The 26,499-nt window shown below is 41.1% G+C and overlaps 1 protein-coding gene across 6 annotated transcripts in view; it reads right to left on the minus strand.

Annotated features, from left to right (window-relative positions):
- The window catches only part of Tulp4 (TUB like protein 4), a 226,818-nt gene that overhangs the window by 54,376 nt on the left and 145,943 nt on the right, over positions 1-26,499 (minus strand). For all 6 annotated transcript variants that reach the window (XR_003301286.2, XR_003301285.2, XM_026393843.2 and 3 more), the window contains 2 exons: positions 8,579-8,707; positions 63-224 (listed from right to left, as the gene is read on the minus strand). Coding sequence is in view for 2 of the 6 variants with exons in the window: in XM_026393843.2 (XP_026249628.1) it covers positions 63-224; positions 8,579-8,707 (291 nt within the window). In the remaining 4 variants the exon portion in view is untranslated. The remainder of the gene's footprint in view (positions 1-62; positions 225-8,578; positions 8,708-26,499) is intronic.

Genomic DNA, 26,499 nt, shown 5'->3' on the forward strand with positions numbered 1-26,499 from the left:
ACCCTTCTTCCTCCTCAGCCCCCAAGGTTTTACCATTACACATGCAGAGTCAGAGGCATTACCTGTTGGTCATCAGGAGTCCATATGCCACATGTGATTTGACTTTCCAGGTTGATCTCAGATGACCAGTGTCTTTGTCCACTGACAGAACCAACCAGGACAAACCCATCTCGATACGAAATAAGTGCTTGAGTCCCATCGTGGCTCCATGTGAAATCACTCACCTTCAGACACACAGAAAGAAGGGTCAATTGTGATCTGAAAGCGGAAACACTTTTACCAAATCCTACATAGAATGGTTAGCTTGGCCTTTCGGCTAAGATCAAGAGGGCCTGAAGAGAAACCGCAGTGAAGGCATCATCAGGAAAGCTCCAGGGACTGCAGTGAGGGGCAGCGTGGTCCTCGTTAGCACTGTTTTATGTACTGTGTGGACATTCACCCATTAAGCCCCACACCAACTGCCCATGAAAGTGCTGTCCCCCATCTGCAGAGGAAACCATAGGGGCTACGTGATCTTCCCCCAGCCACACTGCAAGAGAGTGGCAGAGCTGACAAGAAGCCCAGGGTTCTGTGGCTCCAGGGTTCTTACTTTTAACTGCTGTTATATTGCCTTCCCCTTAAGATTGGTGACAGATTCTCCATGAGTGTCTGTGGTCATTTACCAAAATAGTAAAGCTCTAAGTTTCTGATTATATTCTCTCATAGTCTTGCTAATAATATTCTCTCAATCAAAATGGGATACATTTTAATTTTTCTCTTTTATGGTACTAGGGACAAACCCAGGGCCTTACAGGTTCAAGGTAGGCATTCTACCACTAAGCTACATCTCCCGCCTTATTCTTGATCAAAATGAAGGTAAAGAAATCTAAGTGGAAAACACTACTTACAACTGAATTTATCAAATGCATGCACTGAATCTATCCAAATGACATTGTTTTTTCTCTCGTGATCTATTGTGGTAAATTCCTTCTATGGATTACCCAGTATTATTATACTATTCTTATATACCTGTGGGTATTTGGACTCTGCTGTATAAGTAGTTAAGACTGGGCTGGGGTATAACTTGTTGGTAGAGCACTTGCCTAGTATGTGCAAGGTCCTGGGTTCCATCCCCAGCATGAGGGGGCGGGGGGTAGGGGGTGAAGGCCACACATTTCTCTCACATTACCACTTTAATCCTATCTTACAAATTTTAATATATGCTTTTATTATCATTCAGATCTAGGACTTTATAAACATGCATTAAATGTATTTTTTAACCCAGGAACTACTTCACTACACATTTTTTTAAATCTCAAACATGCAAGAATTTATTAACTCTTTTGTTATTAAGTTTTAACCCAGGTTCAATGAACTCATGGGATTGTGATCTATAGTCATGGTACCTACCACTGGAAGTCTACTGAAATTTACTTTATAACTTAAATTAAGGATTGACAAACCACAACTTATGGGCAAATCTGGCCAGTCAGCTCTGTTGGTCTACCACTCAAACTAAGAATGGTTTATGTTAGAATCTGTAAACAAGTCAAGATGGCACTTGGCATTTTGCAGAGGGAGTGGTTTGTGAAGTAGCCAGCGAGCCATTAAGTGTGGAGATTCCTTACTGGTTGACTGCTGTATCTAGTTTATGTTAATTAAGGTAAACTGTGTGAAATGTATATATACCCCTCCTGTCCTTCAATAAACGGCTCCCACTCCTGCTGTATCAATGTACACAAGTTGCTCATCACTCCCCGGCTATTTTGCTGTAGCCGGACTGCGGCAGATTTAAAATAGTTGAAGGAAAAAATTTTTTAAATTTTTATATGGTGCTAAGGATTGAACCCAGTGCCTCTCATATGCTAGGCAAGCACTCTGCCACTGAGCTACCGCCCCACCCCCAAAATTCGAGTTTTAACATCAAACATTTAACATTTTTTTATTTCATCAGTAAGTTTTTAAAATTTGTTTTCTCATTACATAATACCTGATTTTTGGCTCTTGATCCACAAAACCTAAAATATTCATATTTGCCCCTTCATAGAAAGTTTACAGACTCTTATGCAAGAACAGGTCAATTGTTAAACGTCCTGTGAGAAAAACTGTGTTCTAACTGATAGACTTGGGACCTCCACATGTCTATTAGGTCCAGTTTGTTAACTGTGTTGCTCCAATCTTCTGTATCTTTGCTGGTTGTTTGTCATGAGTGTGCTATGTCATTAACATAGACAAAAAGGTTTGCATCTTCCCACAATGTCAGAATTCATCGAACAATAATCAGTTCACCGGTACTTTCATCAATGGCAATTCACTGAATACTCATGGGGCACCTGGTAGTCATAGGAGAGGCAATCACAGGTTCTTTTATTCCTGTCTTAATTTTTATGATCTACAATATTCAAGTCACATATCACACTTCACCCAATTATATATATAGGTTACAGAAAGACAAGGAAAGGGCCAAGGCAGCCACAGGGGTTCCGGAGGCTCCCTGAGAGCAAAGGCAAAGAGCAGATGGGAATGCAGAGTCACTATGGGTGGTCAGATAAGATTAAAAACCAGTCAAAGAACTTGTTCAGGACACAATGCAAGAATTTATTCTAGGCCAAGGTCTGGAGGCAGTTTCACAGTATCAATTTGGGGCGTCAGCTTGGAATGGGACTTGTGTGGTCATCATGGGCAGGAGAAACCACGCTCTGCTAAAGATTCCTCACGGTGGTGATTTTCCTGGGCAAGGCTTGTGACCAATGGCCCCGGTGAAAGAATCAGGGTGCCGCTGTGTCCAGTCTTAGGGTGTGCCTCCTTTTATGAGTCTTGACCGAGGGTTGCATCATTCACTGGTCTGGTGTGTTCCATAAGCTCGTGGGCCTGGATTTTCTGATATGAGTTTGATTTGCCCATATATCCATGTGCTTCTGATTAATTCAATAAGTTCATTCTTATTAGCATGAATAGTTTATCAGTTAATGCCTTATGAGTGTGCCAGACAAATGGTGGTTGTTTACTTGTACAAACAAGGTGTAGAGTCATTCCTTCTTAGCACTTAAAACTCACAATTAGTTTGCTTATGGCAAACTGCTGCTTTACAAAATGAACTGACTAAGGTTCAGGAAGAGCCTGGAAATTGCTGTTCTACACACCACGGACTAACTCAGAGAGGGCACAACCTGCTCTCCACATTGCTGCCAACACACATCTGAGTATGTCAGTGGATTGATCAATTTTTCCTTTCAGTTCTACCAGTCTCCTCCACTATTTTGATGGTATTATTAAAAGTATATATATTAAAAACATCTTGATAAACTACAGTTTATCATTATCTGATGTCTCTATTAACAAAGTAATATTTTCTGTCTTTAAGTTATTTTATCTAATAGTAATCTAACTACACCAGCTTAATTTTTTTCCCTTGGTATTTGCCAGATGTATCTTTGTCATCCTTTTACTTTAAATTTGTATATGTCCTTAAGTTCTACATGTGGCTCTGAAAGACATAGATCCCAGCTTTTAAAAATATAATCCATTAAGCTTTATTTTCTGATTTAGTCCATTTGTATTTATTCTAATTTGTGCTCTACTTCTATTTGGCTCTTGTGTGAGTACATGCGTGCGCGCACCCACCTGTGTGGTACTAGGGATTGAATCCAGAGTACTTTACCACTAGCTATACTCCAGTCCTTTTTATTTTTTAAGACAGGATCTCACAAAGTTCCCAAGGCTGGTCTTGAATTTGCAATTTTCCTGCTTCAGCTTCCCAAATCACTAGGATTACAGGCTTGCCTCACTGTACTTTCTTAATTTACTTTTTCAGTTTGTACTAACTTTTGTTTCTTTTTAATCTTTTCTAACACAAGACTTACTCTATGATCATCACTGTTGCTTATACTTGGAACTACTCAAGTCTCTTTAAAATGTGACATTATGGGGCTGAGGTTGTGGCTTAGTGGTAGAGCGCTCACCTAGCACATTGCAAGGCCCTAGATTCAATCCTCACCACCACATAAAAATAAAATAAAGGTATTATGTCGAACTACAACTAAATAAACAATGTTTTTTAAACAATGTGACATTACTAGATGAATCATATTTTAAGAAATAAGAAAAATATATGAACTAATTGCAAAAGGGGCTAAAGGTTTATAATGAGTGACCAGCAATATCTCTTATCATGACAATGGCATGATTTGTTAAGTAGCTCTTGAATAACTGCTCTGAGAGTTCTTAAAAAAAAAAAAAAGAAAAAGACAAACAAACAAACAAACAAACAAAAAAAACCCATTTCTTCAGTTAAATCTAGAACCTTGGGTTCCTTTAAATTATATCCCAATCACCTGAACTACCTAGTTTTTCTTAATTTAAAACAAAAATTGTTTCATACATTATATTCTGCAATAAAATTTAAAAGTTCTTTCATTTTGCAAAGATAATGCTATTACTTACCGGCATTTTAACTATGTACACTAAGAGGAAAAACATCTTAATAGAGAGCTAAGGCAAGGCCAGGAAAATGAAGCTTCTCAGGGATATTATAGCAACCCATCTCTTTCAACAATCATTGTTTCTTTGTAGTGAAAAAATGAAAATCCTTTCTTATAGCTGTTTTGAAATATCTAGGACACTCATTACTGATAATTACCCTACTGTGCAACAATACACCAGAACTTCTTGTTCTTACCTAACACTAACTTAATACCCACTGACCAACCTCTCCTCATCTCACCCTCTCAACCACTGTCCCCAGCCTCTGGTAATGACCATTCTATTTCACCTTCTATGAGACCAACATTTTGTAGATTCTGCATGAGTGAGATGGTGCAGCATTTGCCTTTCTGTACCTGACTTATTTCACTTAACATGACGCTCTCTGGTTTCACCTGTGTTGTTGCAAATGACAGAATTTCATCCTTTTTCGGTTGTTGTATTCAGTGTGTGTGTGTGTGTGTGTGTGTGTGTATGTGTGTGTGTGTGTGTGTGAATCCTTACCCATAAAATTACTCATTTTTAATTTTTGAGGAACTTCCAAACCCTTTCATAATGGCTGCACTAATTTACATTCCACCAACAGTGGGAATTTACACCTCCCTCCCCTAGTGCTTACTGTCTGTCTTTTTAATCACAGCCATTCTAACTTGAGGTGGCAGCTCACTGTTTTTCTGATGATTAGTGATGTTGAGCATTTTTTTTTCATATACCTACTGGCCATTTGTAGCTTTTCTTTTGAGAAGTCTCTACTTAGGTCTATTGTCCAGTTTTTAATTGAATTATCTGGGAATTTTCTTTTGAGTTATTTGAGTTCCTTATTATAATAACTCATATATTAACCCACTGCCAGATTTACAGTTTACAAATATTTTCTTCCATTCTGCAGAGTATATTATATTGATTGTTTCTTTTGTTGTGTAGAAGCTTTTCACTTTGATATAGTTCTACTTGTTTATTTTTGGTTTCCTGCACTTTGGGGATCTTATTTAAAAAAAAAAAAACATTGGCAATCTCACATAAGGTGATGCAGGATGTTCACATGAATTAACTGGGTTTATTAGGCAGCACGGAGCAACAAGAATATATCACACCTAGAAAAACAAAATAGTGAAAACCAAAAATAATGTGAAGTCAAATACTGAATGCTGGAGAGAAAATAGAAGAAACTTCCCTTCTTCTGGTTGCTTTTCAATTGCACAGGGTTACAATGCCTTTACTTTATTAAAGATAGTACTCAGACGAGGAATAACTGAAGCTGAGCAGCAACCCAACCAATAGTTTGCCTGAGGCAGCTTCTCAAGAGACTATCTCAGTGCATGTGCCTGGCACAACCTTCTTCAATGACTAATATGGTACAATAAAGTGCCCACTGTTGCAGACCCTTTTTGAAATACAGGACTTAAAGAAATTGTTAAGGCCATCATTTAGCTTCAGCCAAGTGTCTGCTTACTCCATGACAGTGAGAGACACTCTCTGTATCGAGGATCACCTGTTATTTCTTCTAAAAGAAGAAAAGTGGCACTCTTCTCTAAGCTGGCTTCAAGAACGCTCATCCTCCAAGCTGCAGAACTATTCCTTTCACCAGACGCTTTTCCAAGCATGCAGAGCCACCAGTGCCCCCACCCGTGATCCACTGGAACCCATGTGAGGTGTCTTTTTTATTCAGAAAAGATCTGACTCAGAGCAAATAAAAGCAAACAGTCCTTCCCAAAACATGACAGTGTTTAGTGGTGAAAACTGCTCAATGTTTTGAAGAAACAAAGTTTCAAACAGCAAAATTTCATGAAATCGGAATCAGGTCACAAGATATAGTGGTGACTCCAGAGGAACCTGACAGCAAAGGCATTTGTAGGTTCTGGATGCTGCCAGCTGCTCACAGCTCATCAGCCTCCAGAGCTGAACTCATGCCACCTTTCCTATTTCTGACATGGCTGTCTGCTCCACACTCTCCATGGAAAGAAACAGAGAGGGACATGACAGGTGGCGGTGATGACGCAGCAGCTGCCATATGGAGATGACGGGATCCCCAACCAGGAGAGGCTTCCGCCAGGAGAAAACCACGTGGCGGTGGCGCTGCTTGGCTGGTGGGGTGGGTTTTTCAAACAGTAATAAAGCCTGAGCATTTGAGGATACACTGTGACATATGCATTTCTGCCAAGAGAAAACTGCGCTTGTCTGGGAACAAGCTATGCAGTGACGTGTCCTGGACTCACACCAAGGCCTGAGTCCTCGCATCGCCACCCACGAGCCTCTGTGGGCAAGCTACTGAACCTGCTTGATCTGGACTTTTCTATTAACTGAGAATAAGAACATTTTCAGAATAAGGTTCCTATGGAGATGAAGGGAAATAACACGTTAAAAAGCCAAGCACTTGGTTGGCATGTGACCTAGTGTCCTTTTCCCTTTCTCCCCTAAGGAATGACTTTAAGCACTAAAGTGCTTAAGCACTTAAAGTGCTCTTGTCATCCTAAATCTGAAGACACATCTCACCCCATCATGTGGCCTTAGAAAAGCATCCTCTACTTTGGTTAGAGACTCTATGGGCAACCTCAGAGAACTGTCCACTTCACAGGAATCCATGAACAGCTTCCAACTCCAGGCCTGCAATTTGTCTTTGGAGATGACGCCTGGTTACTGTCTCAGGGCAGGTGAGTTCTATGCTAGGGGGCTGTGAGGAAGCAGTACTGACCATCAGTGCAAGCACTGCCTTAGTGTGCAGGGACAGCCGCCATACACTGTGCTTTTCACGTAGAGTCTTATTTAGTCCTCAGGGATCCTCTGCTCTGTCACAGGTGAGGAAACTGAGGCACAGAGATGTTAAATACTTCCACTCAGAGGTCAACAGTGGGATTTCCTGCCTCTGCTGACTCCAGAGCTCATGCTCTTGACTACAACACGCACCCTCAGAGTGACTTGAGTGCCTCTGGGTCAGGAGATTTCCCACATTTGTACCTCTCCTTCAGGAAGGCTGGTTAGTAGTCACAGGGCTGGTGCTACCTCTTCTTTTGTCACTCCAAGAAGGCAGGTGGGAAGCTGATAAGGCTTTATTAGAGTCAGTCAATATTGTTACCTTTACCCTTACTAACAAAGAAACTCACACAAGAAGAATGTTGTCTTCAGGCAAAGGGAAGTTTGTCTTCTGTGATGGCATCTTATGATCCTTAGCCTGCTAATTCTCACTGACAATAAATAAATCTTCCTTTCTTGCAATTTTATGCCACCTGAGTGGGCTATATCCTTCAGATGGAAGCTCATAGCTTATTTAAGGAAGAGACAGGAGAGGGAATCCTGTCCCTTAGAAATGTAGAGCAAGGCTCACGAGAACTCATTCTGGAAGGGTTAAAATAGTACAGGAAGCCCCATGTCAACAAACATCCCCAGAGGAGCCAGGCTCTCCAATCACTGTGCTGTGAATCTCCGAGACATGTGTCCTCAAACACAGGAGAAGGCCCAGCAGCCACCCACCAGGTACTCAGGGACAGCATGGCTCAGTGGGGCATCCCTGGAGCAGCTCTCTTCCTCAGAGTGGAGACAAACTGTACCAGAAAGGAAGGGCGGAAGACGACAACAGGTGGCCACACTAACTGAAACCCCATAGAGGAGTGTCACAAACTCATGGCTTAGGGAGTAGGTTGTGAGAAACAGTCTTGTGGAGATGGCAGCGCAGGGAAAACACCTTCTAAAGGGAGGAAAAGAAACGTGCCAGGCGCTCTTCCGAGGACCCAAAGTTAATGCACAGTCACAGCCCTGAGCAACGGGGAAGGCCCGAGGTGGCTGATGAGCAGCAGCGCACTCAAGGGACAGAAGGCACAGATCTGCTTCTGTTCACTCAAGGGACAAGGGACAGAGGGCACAGCTCTGCTTCTGTTCACTCAAAGGACAAGGGACAGAGGACACAGCTCTGCTTCTGTTCACTCAAGGGACAAGGGACAGAGGGCAAAGCTCTGCTTCTATTCACTCAAGGGACGGAGGGTGCAGCTCTGCTTCTGTTGTTTCTCCTCTGCCTGCTCAAGGAGGAGCTGGGCGCCGCGCAGTGTTGTCGCCTCTGCACTACAGCCCTGGCCAGGGGTTGTTGGGCGTCATCCTCCTGGGAGGAGGCCTGCCGCCCACTCACCTGAGCCCCGCGGTCGTTGACCAGTTCCACAGACCACCTGCCTTCGTACTGAATCCACACGAATATTCCCCCGTCTGCGTCGCACGTGGCCAGCTTCTGGTACGGCTCATTCCACCTCACCAGCACAACCTAGGAGACCACCAAGAAGACAGTTACCACGGGAGAAACCTGCCAGGGCCACAGTGATAAGGCCTTGAACTCCAGAACTAAACAGTGCAGGGTCACAGGAAAAGGCTGGGGGACAACATGGGTGGAGCCACACAGGACAGTCTCATGTGGCTCCAGACACACTTGACACATATCCTGGCAAACAGCAGTCACCAGGATAAACATCCAAACGCTGCCCACACATGCCCACCACTGTGAAACAGGCCCTACCGGCACCCTGCACCTGCCTCTCCCAGGTGTGCAAGGGTCCCTCACCTGCTGGTCCTGTACTGTGGGAAATGATTTTTACAAGATTCATTGTTTTTGAATCAAGTGTTGTTTATTTAGTACAGAAAAAAGAAAGGGTAAGTCTTAATTTAGCTTCATTTTCCACCAGAAGTGAAATTTTCTGGCACCTTTTTCAAGGAACTATCTTATATCTGAAGAATTTGGCATCAACATGGCCAATTCAGAAAAGGTACGGCTGAAAAATCTAATTTGTTTTAGGATTTATCACAAAGGAAATATGAAAGCCAAGTGTGTGGTGTATGCCTGTAATCCCAGTGGCTCAGGAAGCTGAGAAAGGAGGATGGCAAGTCTGAGTCCAGCCTGAGCAACTTAGTAAGATTTTGTCTCAAAATAAAAAGGGATGGGATGAGGCTGGGGATGTGTGGCTCAAGCAGTAGTGCGCTGGCCTGGCATACGCAGGGCGCTGGGTTCGATCCTCAGCACCACATACAAGTAAAATAAAGATGTTGTGTCCACTTAAAACTAAAAAATAAATATTAAAAATTTCTCTCTCTCTCTCTCTCTCTCTCTCTCTCCCCCCCCCCCGCTCTCTCTTAAAAAAACAAAAGGGATGGGATGTAGCTCAGTGGTAGGGTTCCCCTAAATTCAATCCCCAGAATATAAAACAAAAACAAACAAACCAAGTTAGAAGTTTCAAATTTCATGAGTGTAAGAACTAAATTCTTAAATTTAGAAAATTCTGAGTCTAGACAAATCACTTTCATCTTTCTCAAGTATAACTTTCTTAGCAAGTATCTCCTTCTTATCTAAAAAGGTAGAAAGTCAGTCAGTGGTTTATGACACTAAGTAAATGCCTGAAGGGTCTGAGATAAGCCCACAGAAGGACCAGTAAAAATCTATAAGGGAGTGGGGTGCCTGGACTGGTCCTGTGGACCATGTGCCACAAAACCAATACCTTAAGTTCACTGTGGTGAAGTGCTCCTGAGGCTGACCCCAGCTAGCCTATCCTGATGACCTAATGAATTGGTTCAGTCAGATATTCCGCATGAATTTATAATTCTCATGCTGCTAGGCATGGTGGCACAAACCTATAATCCCATTGACTTGGGAGGCTAAGACAGGAGGATCACAAGCTGGAAACTAGCCTCAGCAACTTAGTGAGTCCCTGTTTCAAAATTTTAAAAATAAAAAGGGATGGGAATTGTGGCTTAGAAATTAAATGCCCCAGGTTCAATCCCTGATGCCCCCCCCCATTTTTTAAAAATTATAACTCTCATGCTATGTGGCTAATATTGAATCGGAGGATATAAACCACCCCTGTTGCCCTCAGGCGAAGAATATCTACATACATGGGGGTAACACATCAACACGGGAGAACTATCATGGGTCAGCAAGGGCTCTATTATTTGTCAACATGTGAGCCCTGTCTACTCCCAATTTTCTGTGCCTAATAAACTCATTGTAACTATTGTAAACATGTGACACAGGCATAAAGGGTTTCCAATTTCTAATTTGGATTCTAAAATACAAAATGAGCCCATGAACGGATGGTCAAGGACTTCTACAATGCCTCCTGTCCCACTCACACCCATCTGTCCAAAGCACACTTCCTGCTTTCAGACTAGTGCACAAACCCATAACTCTTCAAAATTATACAACCTACACATCTGATTTTAGGTCTTTCAACATGCTTCCAGGGCACCAGAGCTAGGAGAGGACCCTAAGAATGGTCTGATTTAATTCCCCTTGAGCTAGCCTTGGTCTGTCATACTTGATGGTATCAACATTTATAAGATGCACAACAAAATCCTCAAAACTTCCAAGAGGAAAATAGTACTATAGCTTTTTAAAAACCCTGCAATAATCAAAGGAAGCGTGAGGTTGTGATCCTTGGAGACCTGTCGATGACTCAACACGCTAGTCAACTTGCAAGGATGAGACATCTAGAACTCTCCAGGAAGCTGCACCTGGTTGCATCCCTGGGTAGAGAGCCCCTTCCTTGCTCTGGCCCAGCTCTGCAGATACAGTGCTGACACGATCCAGTAACATCAGCTTGTGGATAGATCTGCTGTTGAGGAAAGGGACAGGTGGGCCTGTCTTCAAATACTGACACAGCAATTTTGAGCATATTTTACCAAACAATAACATAGAATTAGAAGTTTGATCCATGTTAAATCATATCTTTGAGCTATAAAAACTATTTCAAGTAGGTATTAAAAACTATTTCAAGTAGATAATTTTAAATTTCCAAAGGCTTTTAACAACAGCAAATACTGACTGTCTGCCTAACATGAGCCAGACACTGTTAGGGGCTAAAAAGAGAGACTAGGACATCTCTGGCCCTGTTGGAGCTCAGTTTACTACACAGACATAATATAGTGCTATGTGTGCCATTAAGGAGTTGTGAACATACCCAAGAGCAGGTATCAATATTCGGAAAGAGGAACAATAAATTAAGATTCCCTTATTTAAGGGAATCCACAAATATGCACGTAGCTACAATCTGGTCTCAACAGACAGACATTAATCACTGATGTCTACATCATTACACACTTCAGAATAGTGATCACAGAATAGAATCTGACAAACAAGAACACAATATTCATAACTGATCAGTTTTTAAGTTATATCTTTAGGTTAACAGAGTGAACATTTGTCTGCTATGAGATTCTCTGCAAAAAGTGCCTCTAGACAAAGTGTCATATTTCAGAGGACAGAGGTTAGACACAATGTATTTTAGCCTTTTTGCATTTATTATTCACTACCAGTTCAGCTGCATAGTTAACGTCAACAGCAAAGCCCTTCTTCATGAAAACGGCCTGCACAATCACAGCATTACATACACATAGAAGAAGAGAGGAAAAAATATTTTAAAATTATTTCTAACATTAAAGATTTCTTGGTCTTATGACAACACTAATGCTGTTGCTGGGTAAATGAAATGTTCACAGACGCAATTTCATCCTTTGGTAGTTCTTAATCAGTTGAGATGCAGCAGTAAATGGAAATGTGGTCCCACCCCACACACTACTCTGAGTTCTAATGCATTTAGCTGGGTAGGTAGTTAACTTCCCTGCCAACTAGGGACAAAGTCTTTCCCATGATTCTTCATTTAAAAATGGAGTGAAATTGCGAATGTTTCCTTGGACTAGTATTCATTCTCATTTCCTCTCCTGTCTGCAGTTCACAGCTGCTGCCTTATTTCCCAGCATCTTATTTCCTGTTCTCTAAACCTTTCCAGCCTATTTGGCAATGATAAGACTAAAGTGCTAAGAAATCACCAGCCAGGGGACCAGTTGGGTACTTAGTCATCCAGATTGTGTGGCAGGGTACTGTGAGTCTGCCAGATACCCTAAGGCACAGCTTTTCTTCCCCTGGGACTCTCTTAGTCTGGGCACCAAAGAAATTCCATGTTGAGGGTGCTAGCTCAGGTGTGCTCTTCTATTAAAAAGATACAGGATGAGCTATGTTTTGACCTCTGACTTTGACTATTCAAAAAATACAAGCTTAGGGCTGGGATCGTGGCTCAGTAGAAGAGTGCTCACCTAGCATACATGAGGCACTGGGTTTGATCCTCAGCACCACATAGAAATAAAATAAAAATATTGCGTCCAACTACAACTGAAAGATATTAAGAAGAATACAAGCTTGTTATCTCCTCCAATATCAGATATGCTTCAATTTTATAGTTTATTAAGAGGTATTAAGGTAGAGAATCTACAAGAAAAAGAAGGCAGGCCTGCTGAAAGTCCACTTGGCCTGTAATCTAAGGCCCTAGACAAGTCACCTCACTTCCCACATCTAGAACTACGTTTAGGAGAGCAAAACAACTGTCTCTTAGCTCACACCAAGGGCATTTGTCTTCTGGGTGGGAACTTTCCAAATGATGTCGACAGACATATTTACCCAGAAAACTACCTCAGTGAACAATCAGCATCACCAATGTTCAGGAAGACTTCCCTCGGGCTATCAGAATGCAATCTGAATGAACACTAAGTACAAACAGCTCGAGTTACGAGATCCCTGTGATCATCATCACTCACTTCTTCCTGTCCTATAATTTACTAAGTGAAACAACAATAACTTCAATTGTATTTAAAGGAAGGAGGAAGGAATGAAGGAAGGAAGGAAGGAAGGAAGGAAGGAAGGAAGGAAGGAAGGAAGGAAGGAAAGAAGGAAGGAAGGAAGGAAATGACTTCCAGTTTAATTTTAGATGCATCTAGTCATTTTAACAAAGAACACAAAGCATCCTAAAGCAGAGGCTGGAAGACATTCACGGAGAACAACAGTTTTACAGACAGCTGCCCACTAGCACGCATCCCTGCAAAGCCTGTATGTGAGTCCTGGCCTCACCACTTGACTGACTGTTGCATGGACAAGGGTAACTTGGGGACCTTCTGGCTGTGCTGTTCCTTGTCTGCTAAGGGGATCATGGCAGCACATCCTTCATAGAGTTGTTGTGAGGAGTATAAGAAAGGTCCTTAAAAACAGTGCCAGGCACACAGCAAACCAAGAACCGAGAGCTCTGTATTACTGGTCTGTGAACTAAAAGTTCCAGAGGGCAAAGAATGGACCACCACAGTATTCGTGTGCAGTGTCCCCTAAGATAAGAAAAAGGGAATGACAGTTAACATCCTTCCCAGATGCACCTTCTGCTACCTGGAAGACCATCACCACCACCACCACCACCACCACCACCACCACCACCACGTCCACGTGCTCCACGCCAGCCTGGCCTGGGATGCCTTCTGACCCTCTGTGCTGTGGGGAAGCCTTATGCTCTTCCACACTCCCTTTGCAGTGACTGTGGTGTATGCACTACCCCATGTTGGCTCATCCCAATGTTCTTCAATGAGCACTTAACTTTGCTTTCATTCTCTGTGGCCAGCAGTATGCCAGGCATAAAACAGACAGTCAACTTGCCTTCCTTAATTGAATTCCTCCTGGAGGATGGTGAACCACAGCTCTGTACAACTTTATACTATGCCCCCCCCTGCTTCCTTGAGACATTAAAACTGGTGCAAGTGAGATTTTCTTTTGGGTAATATCTTTATGGAGACAAAATTCACATACCATATAATTTACCCATTGAAAATATATAATTCACAGAATTGTGTGACCCATCACAGTACATTTTAGAACATATTCACTATCCTTGCAAAAGCCCCATACTCTAGCCATCGCCACTCAATCCCACACTTCACCTAGCCCCAGGCAATCACTAATTTCCTTATGTTCTATGGATTTGCTTATTCAATACATTTTACATAAATGGAATCACATGATATGTGTGGTCTTTTCTAACTGGCTTCCTTCCCTTGCTATAAAGTTTCAAAGGTTCATTCACATTGTAGCGTGTATCAGTACTTCCTTTACAAGTCCAAACACTGTTCTCCACTGTAGGGCTATACCCTACACTCATCAGCTGATGAACATTTGGGTCATTCATGTAACAAGGACTGAGAAGCTAATTTTGCTAAAAACACTGATTCTTCACTTGGTCCTAACAAATGTAAAAAAAAAAAAAAAAGTGGCATCTTTGCCTCCATTTTGCCTTTGTCTCTTCTGTTTTGAACTGATCACCTGGGATTCTAAGAACCACAATCTGATTGATAAACATCTTCTAACAAGTTAAAACTATCCCCAGGCAACAGAAACTTTCTCATCACCCATGACCAGGTAATGATCCACCAGACCACAATCTGACCAAGCCTGCTAGAATTCGTACGCCTCCTGCATAGGTCTGTATGATTTGAGAGCTCGTGTGAGTATCCCCACTGGTGTCCTTGTTTCCCCAGTACAGCTATACTAATTAAAGTTCTTCTCCTGCTTTTAGCCATTACTTTTCCATTTGATTTTGGGGTCAGGTGGCTGGACTTGATTGTTGGGGTGTACCTCTGACCTAGGACTCCAGCAAAAAGGCCACATTTCGGCTATTATGAATAAAGCTGCTATGAACATTTGCATCCAAGTTTTTTATATGAACATATATTTTCATTTTTCTTTATTGGGTCAAATGATAATTCTATGTTTAACTTTTTGAGGAACTGCCAGACTGTTTTCCAAAGTAGTTGTACAGATTTACATCCTGACCTACTATGAATGACGATTCCAATTTTTCCACATTCTCTCAAACAATGGCTATTACCTGTCTTTTTAAATTATAGTCACCCTAGAAGATGTGAAGTAGTGTGATTTACATTTCTCAGTTGATTAATGATGTTGGGAATCCTTTTAGGTGCTTGTTGGTTGTTTAGATTTTTATTTTTTTTTGGCGAAACATTTATTCAGGTTATTTGCCCATTTTAAATTCTATTTTATTGAATCATAGACATTTCTACTACATTTGAGAAAAAGCTCTAGATTTTATTTCCAGGTATCCCAATGTTTTTCTCTCACTTAAATCCAGTCCTGATCCATTTGTTCATTTAATTCAATTTGTTGATAAGAATGCCACAAATGAAATCATCCAGAGACAATAAAAGAATTCAGAGACCAAGGCGCCTCTAAAAGGACTCTGAGCCTGAATATGTTTGGTGGGGGGGATAACTTTCTAGTTTCAGCTTCTTTAAGACACTTCCCAGGAAACTCACAGCTACACATTCCTTCCTGATACTTTTAAATCTTGTTGGAAAACAATGTACCTTATTAGATAGAGTTTGTATAACCAGGCAGGTGGGAATTAGGGGAAAAAAAGAATTCCACCAAGTCTCCTGAGATTAATGTTAACCTACCATTCCTAGCCTCTCATCCACCATGTGCGAGCAAGAGTCCACAACTTCTGTAATACATAAAACTTGTTGAAATAACTGCATTCTAACTAGTCTTTAGGAAACCCAACAGTCCACACTTTTATCTCTTCACAATATAGCCTTTGATTTGCCTCAAAATCTAGTGAAATAACACCCCCTACAACTCTAACTTCTATCCTTTTCCACTCAATCTCAACATATGTACTGAGTCAAAATTTACTTACAAAATGCTGAATCACACACACTAATAATTGAGGGTATGAAGTGCCTTCCATTTATGAATTATCATTCCCCCCCCAGAATCACTTCCTACTCTCAAAGAAACATTTCTGTGTATACAGTAGTTATCAGTAAACTGGAATTAAAATAAGATACTATTTACCAAGCAGTCTGTCTCACAAATGAAGACAGGTTAGTGAGGTGAAACAACCTGCCTAAGGTCACATAGCAGATTTCAGGCTGAGTTAAGGGCCAAGCCAGAGCCCTTGTCTTCTTTCTCTTCTTCCTGGGTACTCATCAACCACACTGTCCTGTGGCTGTCAATCACTCAGCCAATTATACTCCTGAAGCACCAACAGGTGCTGCTAGGAAGGAGATAGGCAGAAAGAGTTGTCCCACTGCAAGAACCCCTGCAGAATGTCAGGACTGTTCTTTTTGTCTACCTCTACAATACAAAAATGTCCTGGAAAATAACTAAAAAACTAAATTTATAGGTTTTAGTTCTGAGAAAAGAAAACAATCAGGCTTAAAAATAACTAAATTGTCAGTGGTGGTGGATTATAAATTATTTTATTCAAACTTTTCTCTATTTTCTGATTTTTCCTCCAATTAATATATTTTACTTTTATCTCCTCATATCTAAAAATAATTATCTTGTTTGCCAGGAGCCTTATATATCTTTCAGCAATGAAAATTAATTTTCACGTTATTTTAATCACACTATTTTATCTTCACAAATTTCTTAGGAGGTGCTGCAGTCCGGCTGCAGCAAAATAACCGGGGGGTGACGAGCAACTTGTGTACATTGATACAGCAGGAGTGGGAGCCGTTTATTGTAGGACCGGAGGGGTATTTATACATTCCACACAGCTTATCTTAATTAACATAAACTAGATACAGCAGTCAACCAGTAAGGAATCTCCACACTTAATGGCTCGCTGGCCTTACTTCACAAACCACTCCCTCTGCAAAATGCCAGGCGCCATCTTGACTTGTTTATAGACTCTAACAAGGAGGATGACTTACTATTACTCTAATCTCTTCATAAGAGTGGCCCAGAGAGAAGACACACATCTCTCCACAGATTTTTTTTAACTTAAAAAAATTGGGCAATATTTGTGACATGCTCAAAAGTTCAGGGAAAAAGTCACTGTGAAGTATTCAGCATAAGACAATGTCATCGGTCCTATGGACACCCCTGTGTGCTCCTCTTAGACCTCAATCCTTCCTCCTCTGACAAAAAAAATAATTTCCTGGGGCATTTCATGTTTTAAATTTACATAATTTTTATTATATATGTATGTATCCTCAGTATGTTTATTTTTCATAATTTTAAATATTGCAGAAATATTTAACAAACACCAAAGAATAACAATGGAGCTAATAAATCTTCCATGTTCCCACCAGCAATCCAGCTTAAAAATTATCAATTTAAGCTTTTTGACGATAGGCTCTAACTCACTTGTCCTCACCAGGGCACAGCCCTCACCTCATTTATCCATTCTCTTGCTAATGAACATTTAAGCTGCCTTCCTTTTCCTCCTGCTGTGACAAATATATATATATATATTTGGCGGTTGTCCCTGATTCCTGGCTCTGGAATCTCAGGAGTGATAACTGTTTTGGTATGCTAATGAAATTAATGAGATTTCTGACCTCGGAATGCTAGATAGCTTTGGGATGGGGGGACGGGTAGCCAGAGAAACCAACCCTGTAACTATGGAGTTGGGACTTTCAGTCACAACCCTGACCTCTGGGAGGACAGAGGAGGGTATTTCAGACAATTCCCAATGGCCAACACTTTAATCAATCTGCCTAAGTAATTGGACTGCCATTAAACCCCCCTGAACCATGGGATTCAGAGCACTTCCAGGCTGGTGAACACAATGAGAAGCGGGCATGGAAACTCTGTCCCAGTCTCTCCTTGCCCTATGCATCTCTACTATTTTGCTGTTCCAGAGCTGGGTCTTTAATTCAAGTGCCTTCTTGAGTTCTATGAGCCATTCTGGCAAACTATTATTAAACATGGTTGGAGATATGGGAACCTTGACCCACAGTCAAATCAGACAGAAGTGTGGATAATCTGGGGAACCCAATACTTGTGGCTAAGTAAGGATGGTCTTCTGAACAGAGCCCTTAAGCATGTGGAGTCTGATGCTAACTCCAGGTGTCAGAATTGAAGGATGCCCAGTTGATATCGAGGGAGCTGGAGAGTTGTTGTGAAAGAAACTGCAAAAGTGGAGTCAGAAGTGAGTAAAAACAGACCACAGCTGCTTTACTAACAATGCCATTCACAAACACTGTGCTACAGACTTCCTTGTGGAAAGTGTTAAGGATTTCTCTGTTGAGAGCCACAACTAAGTAAAGATGGTGCCTGGCATTTTGCCAGAAGGAGTGGTTGGGAGGTGAAGCCAGCGAGCCATTGGGGTGATGCTGGTTAAGTTAAGCTGTGTATAATTATTGGGATAGTGACTGATTGCTGTAACTGGATGATGCTGGATTGGGGCAAGCTGTGTATTCAGTTGTGTATGAGGACCTCTGCTGTCCAGCAGTGGGGCGGCTCCTGCTGCCTCGGGTGCCCGCTACTTTTGAGTTCTCACAGAGTTCCCGTTGGTTCTCGAGGAGTTTCCATGGAGTTCTGGAGAGTTCCCGTGGGGTTCGGGCAATAAAGTAGTTCATGTTTGAACCTACAAGTGGCTCCTGAGCTCCCGGTTATTTTGTGCCCAGCCAGACTGTGGCATTTCTCCAGGGCATATTCTTAGGATGGGGAACAACTGGATTAAAGGCATGTGCTAGGCTCTTCCAAGTCATTTCCTGAATTTACTGGAAGTTTTTATTCCATCAATGGTTTTCATTCCATCATGTAAGCTTGCCTTACATGCTAACTGTACTCAAAATTGCCAGGCTTTTTTTTTTTTTTTTAAAGACACTTTTGCCAATCTAACAGGTAAAGAATTATTTCATATTTTACTTGTAATGTTTATTGACCACCACAAATCCTGGCCAGGCCCTATGCTCAACTATGTCCCCCTTTGTAATTTTCTCCAAGAAACTGAGTCTCAATGATCCAACAGTCCTACTGCCAGGCACTTGAAACATAGCCACACTCTTGAGAAGTGCCACAGGAACTGGATGCATTGGAAGGGGGTTAAATATGGGCAGGGAAAGATGTAACCAACTTAGGGTAAATGCTCACAATTACTGATGGTCTTCTCTGTGTTCTTTTTGCCAACTTGCTAAGGACTGAAAGTGTGTTTTGCAGAGCTGGGTGTCTGGAGAGGTACTGAAATGGAGGCCACACAGAGGCTGCAAAGAGGTGGCTGGAGCTAAGAGCAGCTAACCTGGTACAGTTAAATGAAGGGCAGTGGGGCTGCTCCAACTCAGATCTGAAGTCAAGCCTTGCAGCTGGTACAGGATTTTCTTCAAATGACACCTTTTCTGTGTTCCCAAAGCCTCTGCCTGCCCTTCACTAGTTGCCCATGTGTCTGCAGTAAAACTGTATGGCCAGACTTTCTGAGCAGAGCGGGTGGCCTTCTCTCTGATAGAATTACTGAAATTGCACGCGCAGAGTGTAAGAAATGCCGTCCAAATGGAAGAACAACATCCACAGAAGATGAGGGGACAAGAATGGCCTTAACTACATGGAGGTGTGACTCTGGGAAAAGGATTAATGTCTGATGTTTTACTAAGGCACTGTGCTTGTTTCTTGACAAACCCTCTTTTCTCTGGTATCTTCTGTCAGGTTCCCTAAAGGCAGGGACTGAGACAGGGATTCCTGTGCATTAAGTGGCTTCTTGGGGTTGTTCCTGTATGTGTTCAGGGAAGCAGGATGAGGTGAGCAATAAAGGAGGAAAGGATATGTGTCAGTGGGGACCAGCTTGTTCAGCATGATGTCATGGAGAGCTGTGGGGGATGCACTGCCTCAGTCCCACCTAGTCAAGGGGCAGCCTCTTGTGCTCCCTGGGTTTAGTTACTGGCTGTTTGACAGGAACAGGGGTGGGGTGGGGTTGGGTGGATAGGAAGAGAGACCAGTTGGCAGCTGAGTCTTAGCAGCCAACAGGCACGGCAGCTGGGGATGGGTACCCACAGGTACACTGCCCTTGGGTTCTAATACTCATCTCTGTGTTTCCTTCCTAGGCCTTTGTCTTCCCACCTCCAATTGTTGAGAGCTCCAGGGCTGTGCTACTGTTTCTCTCCATTCTACAGTGATTTCCTAGGGATCTGCTCCAGTCTCATCTCTGAATCCAATGTCCATCCATCTAATAAAAATGGATGACTTACTTCCACACTCGCATCTTCAATTCCCTTACTCCATTCCCCTCTGATGTCTACCCGGATGTCTAACCGACACCTCAAACTTTTCACAGGTATTCCCGTTTATTTCTTGGGGTGCATTTTTTCTCATGGCCACTCTTTCTCCATCCACATGAACAACCCCATCCTTGCTCAGAGTCCTAGGCAGCTCTTCCTCACTACAAAGCAGACTTCCTTTCAGGGACCCGTGGCCCATCAGCTGCAACGGGCCTGTCAAGGACAGAGACATGGCACTGCCCCCAGACTGGGGCAAGCCTTCACACAGTGCTAGTGCTCCCTGTGTGGTGGTCATCACTAAGAGATGAAAACTCAGCCACTGCATAAGAAATTACTCTCAGATTGATCTTTACCACCCAACTCTTGTCTCAACAATGGTTAAAACACACAGTTCCCACAAGCTTTTAAAATATAAGCTTAACATTAAAACAAAAAGTAAAAAATAAAAAAATAAATTCCTTGCCTAATTACAAACTGTGAGATACTCAAAAAGATTTGTGGATGTTTTTGAAGACATGGACTACTATATGAATTTTAGTTTTTGCTATTATTGTCAAAGGGTAAATTACTTTTTAAAACTTCCCAATAAACTTTAAATTTTAGAATTGTTTTAGATTTACAGAAAAATTATGAAAACACTACAAAGGTCCCTATCATATGCTGGCATCTAGCTTCCTCTATTATTAACATTTTACATTAGTAAAATTAGGATGGTGTATTTGTCACAATTAATGAACTATATGAATATATAATTCCTACTAATGTCCACCCAATTTCAGATTTCCATAGTTCTTGCCTAGTGTCATTTCTCTGTCACAGGATCTCAGAATACCAGATGATATTAGTCATCATGGCTCTTTCAGTGCCTCTGTTTCTCAGTCTTTCCGTAATTTTGGAGACCTATTATGAAGTGGTCTCAGGAAACATTATGTACAACGTCCCTCAACTAGGATTTCTCTGATATTTTCCTCCCAATTGATGGGTGGGGATGATGGGTTTTGAAGAGACTGCAGAAGTCAAGTGCCACTGCCATCACACCTTGTCAGTGGCACACACTCTCCAGACAACTCATTACACTGGTATTGTATGAGTCAGCTTTGTGTTATTACAATGAAATATCAACACAGGCTACTACTGTTTCATTTAGTTCACAGCTTTGCAACTTCGAAATCCAAGATCAGAGGCAACGAGAGAGGCTTGGCCTCTGGTGAGGACAGCAGATAGTGGCAGATCATGGTGGGACCAGGTATAGGAGCAAATGGTTCAATCTTGAACCAGAGCAGAGGGAAAGAGAAACAGTGTGCCCCAATCCCCTTCAAGGGACTCTATTTAAGGAACTCTATCTAGGTTTCCTCCTCAAAGGTCAACAGCACCTTCCAATGTTGCTGCCACCTGGGGAACAAGTCTTTATGTGGACTTGTGAGGGGAACTCAACATCCAAATCATAGCAAATACTAGCTTTGACCACCTGGATGAGGTAGTGTTTGTTGGGCTTCATCACTGTAAAATTACTACCCTTCCTTTCCACGTGGAACTCTTTGGAAGGCAGTGGTGACACACAGCCTCCACTCAAGGAGATATGAATTATGCTTGCCTCCTTGAGGGTGGGGGATATGTGTGTGTGCGTGCGTATGCATGCATGTGTGTATGCTTTTCTGCACAGATCTACATATTCTCTCCCATTTATTTTATTAGTATAGAGTTATAAACTGTTTGATGGTTTGATTTGGATTATAATCCAATACAACTCCACCAATTTTGTTGCTGAAATTGTTCTAGCTTTGACTACTGGAGTTCTTTTTGTGAACTATATCCCTTTGACATACTCCTCCTCATCACTGTGTGTAAGGTTGTGTTTTTTTTTTTTTTTTTTAATGCACTATCTTATTTTCTCCCACTGCGAGATACTCCCCATCATCATGCTTATTTTCTGCTCCAGACCTTGAATCAGACATTTCTCCATGGACCCCTAGTTCCATTTACTGGGAAATGGTATTAGAAACCAAGGTCTGGACACTAGTTGTACTCACTGATACTGGCGAGCATGAGCACAAGCAGGTGTTGACACAAAATGTTAACATATTATAATATGAGCCTGGGCCATCTTGTTACACTAGAAGGAAGGCAGGTATCAAAAGCCCTTTAGAACAAATTTGAAGAGGCTCTAAGAATGGAACAATTTGAGAGGATGGAGCTGTAGCTCAGTGGAAGAGTGCTTGCCCTGCATGTATGAGGCACTGGGTTCAATTTTTAGCACCACACATAAATAAATAAAATAAAGCTCCAACAACAACTAAAAAGTATTAAAAAAAAAAAAAGAAGAAGGATGGGGGACTGGGGTTGTGGCTCAGCAGTAAAGTGCTAGCCTAGCACATGCGAGGGCCTGGGTTCAATCCTCAGCACCACATAAAAATAAATAAAAATAAATAAGTGAAATAAATATATTTAAAAAAAAGAATGGAACAATTTGAGTATTCAAAAAGAACTCATGCAAGACACTGAGAAAAGTATGCTAAAATTCAGAGTCCAGGATGATCCTAAAAAAATAAGACAAGCACTCTTAACCTTTGAAGAATGCTATAAAACAAACTTATTACTCTGAAAACTGATAAGGGAAAAAACCCAAATGCACATTTACCTGCCTTTTCTCATAAACAGTACCCCTTATAACAAATTAATCCTGAGTAAGGCAAAGTTTTTCTTTGTATAAATAGTCCAGTTATAAAGAAGGAATGATATAATTAGGATGTCACCATTTTGCAACTACTAATGATATAATGGCTCTTGGCAATGATCGTCAATGGCTGCTGAAATCATTATGTAGAAAGTCAATAGAAATATAGTATGAATGGATTAAGCGACAAGTCCTTTACATATTTAGAATAGCTAAAATCTGCCTTTCAGGAAGATTAGCACTTTTATGTTGATCATATACTCCTATAACATAAACAAAGGAAATATGGTACCTGATCCCCTAGTGTAAATTTCATAAATACTAAGTCAGGTCCCCCAGTGCCTCTCCCAACTCCAAAAAAAAAAAAAAAAAAAAAAAAGGTTAATGGTTTTGGACTTTATCCCATTGGTAATGAAAGGCACTTAAGACTGATATTCTTTTAAAAATATATACACTTTATGTAGACAGCAGATGATTATTATACATAACACAGAGTATGAAGAGCATTCCTTTTGTGACTATTAGAGAAGAAGGGGACTGGAGAGGGGAGAGTAGTGCAGGTGGAAATGATTAAAGAATGCTTTCACATGATGAGTATGCCACAATGAAACCCATTATTATGTATAATTTAAATGCACTTATAAAAAGTACAATCAAAAGAGCATTCCTTTTAAGGCTTAGAGTTATATTTTAGTAGTCACTGAGTTTAAAATTTATTAGGGCCAATTAGTGCATATCAAAAAAGGATGGAAGAACATACCAGAATCACAAAAATATAATAGCTTTGCTTTTAAAAACTTTAAATAATATATTTTTTAGTGTAGATCGACACAAAAATATATTATTTAAAGTTTTTATTTTATTTATTTATCTTTATGTGGTGCTGAGGATCGAGCCCAGGGTCTCAGTGGTAAGCAAGCGCTGTACCACTGAGCTATAACCTCAGTCCTTAAAAACTTTTTATTGGAATACAATACACAAAGTTTAGTTGATGTCTAGTCATTTCTTTAGAAATTAAAAATAATATTAAAGGAGGATGTGAGTTTTCTAAAAAAACAAACAAAACTCACAAGTAGTAACTCTGGCTTCCATATAGAACTATGTGAATCTTAAAAGACATAACTCACATACACACCCACAAAAAGCTCAGAACCCAAGTGTCACAAATACCAATTTTAATTTAAAAACTATATTCCTCTTACTCATATTATTTCTTCCCAAATTTTAAAAAAAAACTAACCAACCTATAATTATGAAATGATTCCATTGCAGACCATGGAATTGATTTCTCAGTAATATAGTCCTAGTTGGTGAGGTAGGTGAAGAGTGTGTTTAAAAAGGACTCACTGCTTGATCTTAAAAAGGAAAAGGAAAAGAAGGAGAAAGGTATCACGTGCACTATGTTTACAGTGGTAAGGGCATTTCTGTCCTTGCGCTCTTCCTTTTTCTCACCTGTAAAGCTACTTCAGGTGAGCGGGCTGCTGGGATACAGTGCCCATTTCCCCACCTGTCTCCTCCCCAACTCAACTCTCAGTTCTAGCTTTACTCTGCCCACTGGGGTCTGAGAGGTGTGTGGTTGTTGGAGTCAGAGAATGAGAAGATCCTATCTTCACTTGGTAGTCAAACAAACGTGGCTGCAGATCAAAGGTGACTATAGTGTCTATGATCCATGTGAGGCCCACCCTCTGTTCAACCACGTCTGGACCAAAAAAGGGGTTTCCAGAATAGAAAGTGTGTCCCTGAAAACAAAGCAAACTCGACAACTTAAGTGCAAATAAAGACGTAAATAAGGCAAGCACGGTGAAGTACAGAGTAGGACTAGAGAGCTTCAAGCTGGAAAATAAGATATTCTGAATAAACGCCGATCCCCATTGGTATGGCTTGGATATTAATGTCCCCTAAAAGCTCATGAGTGAGCCAATGCAAGAAGGCTTAGAGGTGAAATGATTGGGTTATCAGAGTCTTAACCCAATCAGCGCTTTAATCTGGATAGAGATTAACTGGGTGGTAACTGAAGGCAGGTAGGGTATGGCTGGAGGAGATGGGTCCCTGGGGGCATGTCTTTGGGGTTTATATTTTGTACTTGTTGAACAGAATTCCCCTGCCTCTGCCCGCTTCTTGGTGTGATAATATTGAGCCTGAGGAATGTTACTGGTTGTCTATGAACTGAGACTCTGAAACCACAAGCCCCCAAATAAACTTTTCTCTAAAATTGTTATTATCAGGTCCTTTGGTCCCAGGGGCAAAAAAGCTGACTAAAACACCCTATAAATAATTAGCAAAGGCCATTATTTCCAAAAGTCATTATTGTTGATTAGCAAATAAACTTTTCCCCCTTCATTGAGATTTGATTCTAATTTGTAACAGAGATCCCAACTCCAATAAAAAAACTTCCCACTGACCCACAAACACCTACATAGACTTGACTTAAGCCAACAAATCTGTCCTAAGACTACAAATCTGCAGCCAGATTTATATAATGATTATATAAGAACTAAAAGTACTCTTGACCTTAACAATACTATGGCCTTAAACAAAAATCTGACTTTAACCATCTACCTATTGCTAAGCTTGCTAAAGGAAAATTCAAGAATTAAGTTCCTTATTTTCATTAAAATTTCATATTTTAAATATTGTAATAGTCTTATCTACATTTAGTCTACTATGTTAATTTCCAGGTTGTTCTGGTTCATTTCTCAGGGAAGTTAAGACAAATGGATTCTCAACATCTTGCTCTTTAAAATCTCTACAACTTGGTTGACCACATCTAGCAATAGGTCAAGAAACAACATCACTCCAACACACTACAGTCATTTTGGTCTGCATTTGTTTGACTATCAAGTGAAGATAGGATCTTCTCATTCTCTGACTCCAACTATCAACCCAGACAACCACACACCTCTCAGACCCCAGTGGGCAGAGTAAAGCTAGAACTGAGAGATGGTGTTAGGCTAATAACAAGACCTGGGTTCCAATCTGGCCTCTATTCGAGGATGGCTTTGTTTGGTGTGAAAAGTAACGTTCAGCTAGACAACTTCTAAGAAACTTATAGCTCAAATTTTTTGATTTATAGGATTCTATTCAAATACTAAACAAATAAACATGCTCATTCTTAAGTCCAATATCCTGCCAAATCTAAAGATTTGCTACCCAAGAAGAAAATCTAGCAGCTGGATTATGACATAAAACACCTGGAAGGGGGTAAGGAGTGATAGAGATGGGGATAGCTCAGTGAATAATGGAGGATTTCAATTCAAAGTTTGAAGCCAAATATACTAGTTTCTTCTGAAGCAATCTTTTAAAAAATGATGCCAAATAATATAAGTTCTTTAATAGCTACATGTAAATTGAGTTTCTATGCATCACAGCACATTGCCTTGTGGTGGTTAATTTTGTGTCAACCTGACTGGGCCCCCTCTGGGTTTCAGAGGCAACACATTCTTCATTTAGACATGCTACTCCAGCCCATTTACTGAATGACAAAAAGAGCTGCAAGCTGGAGAGGGAGAGGGCCCCAGAACAAGAGAAAGCTCTGCACAGGCTGCTCTGCCACTTAGCCACATGATCCA

Source organism: Urocitellus parryii, chromosome 8, assembly GCF_045843805.1.
Source record: "Urocitellus parryii isolate mUroPar1 chromosome 8, mUroPar1.hap1, whole genome shotgun sequence".
NCBI lineage: Eukaryota > Metazoa > Chordata > Mammalia > Rodentia > Sciuridae > Urocitellus > Urocitellus parryii.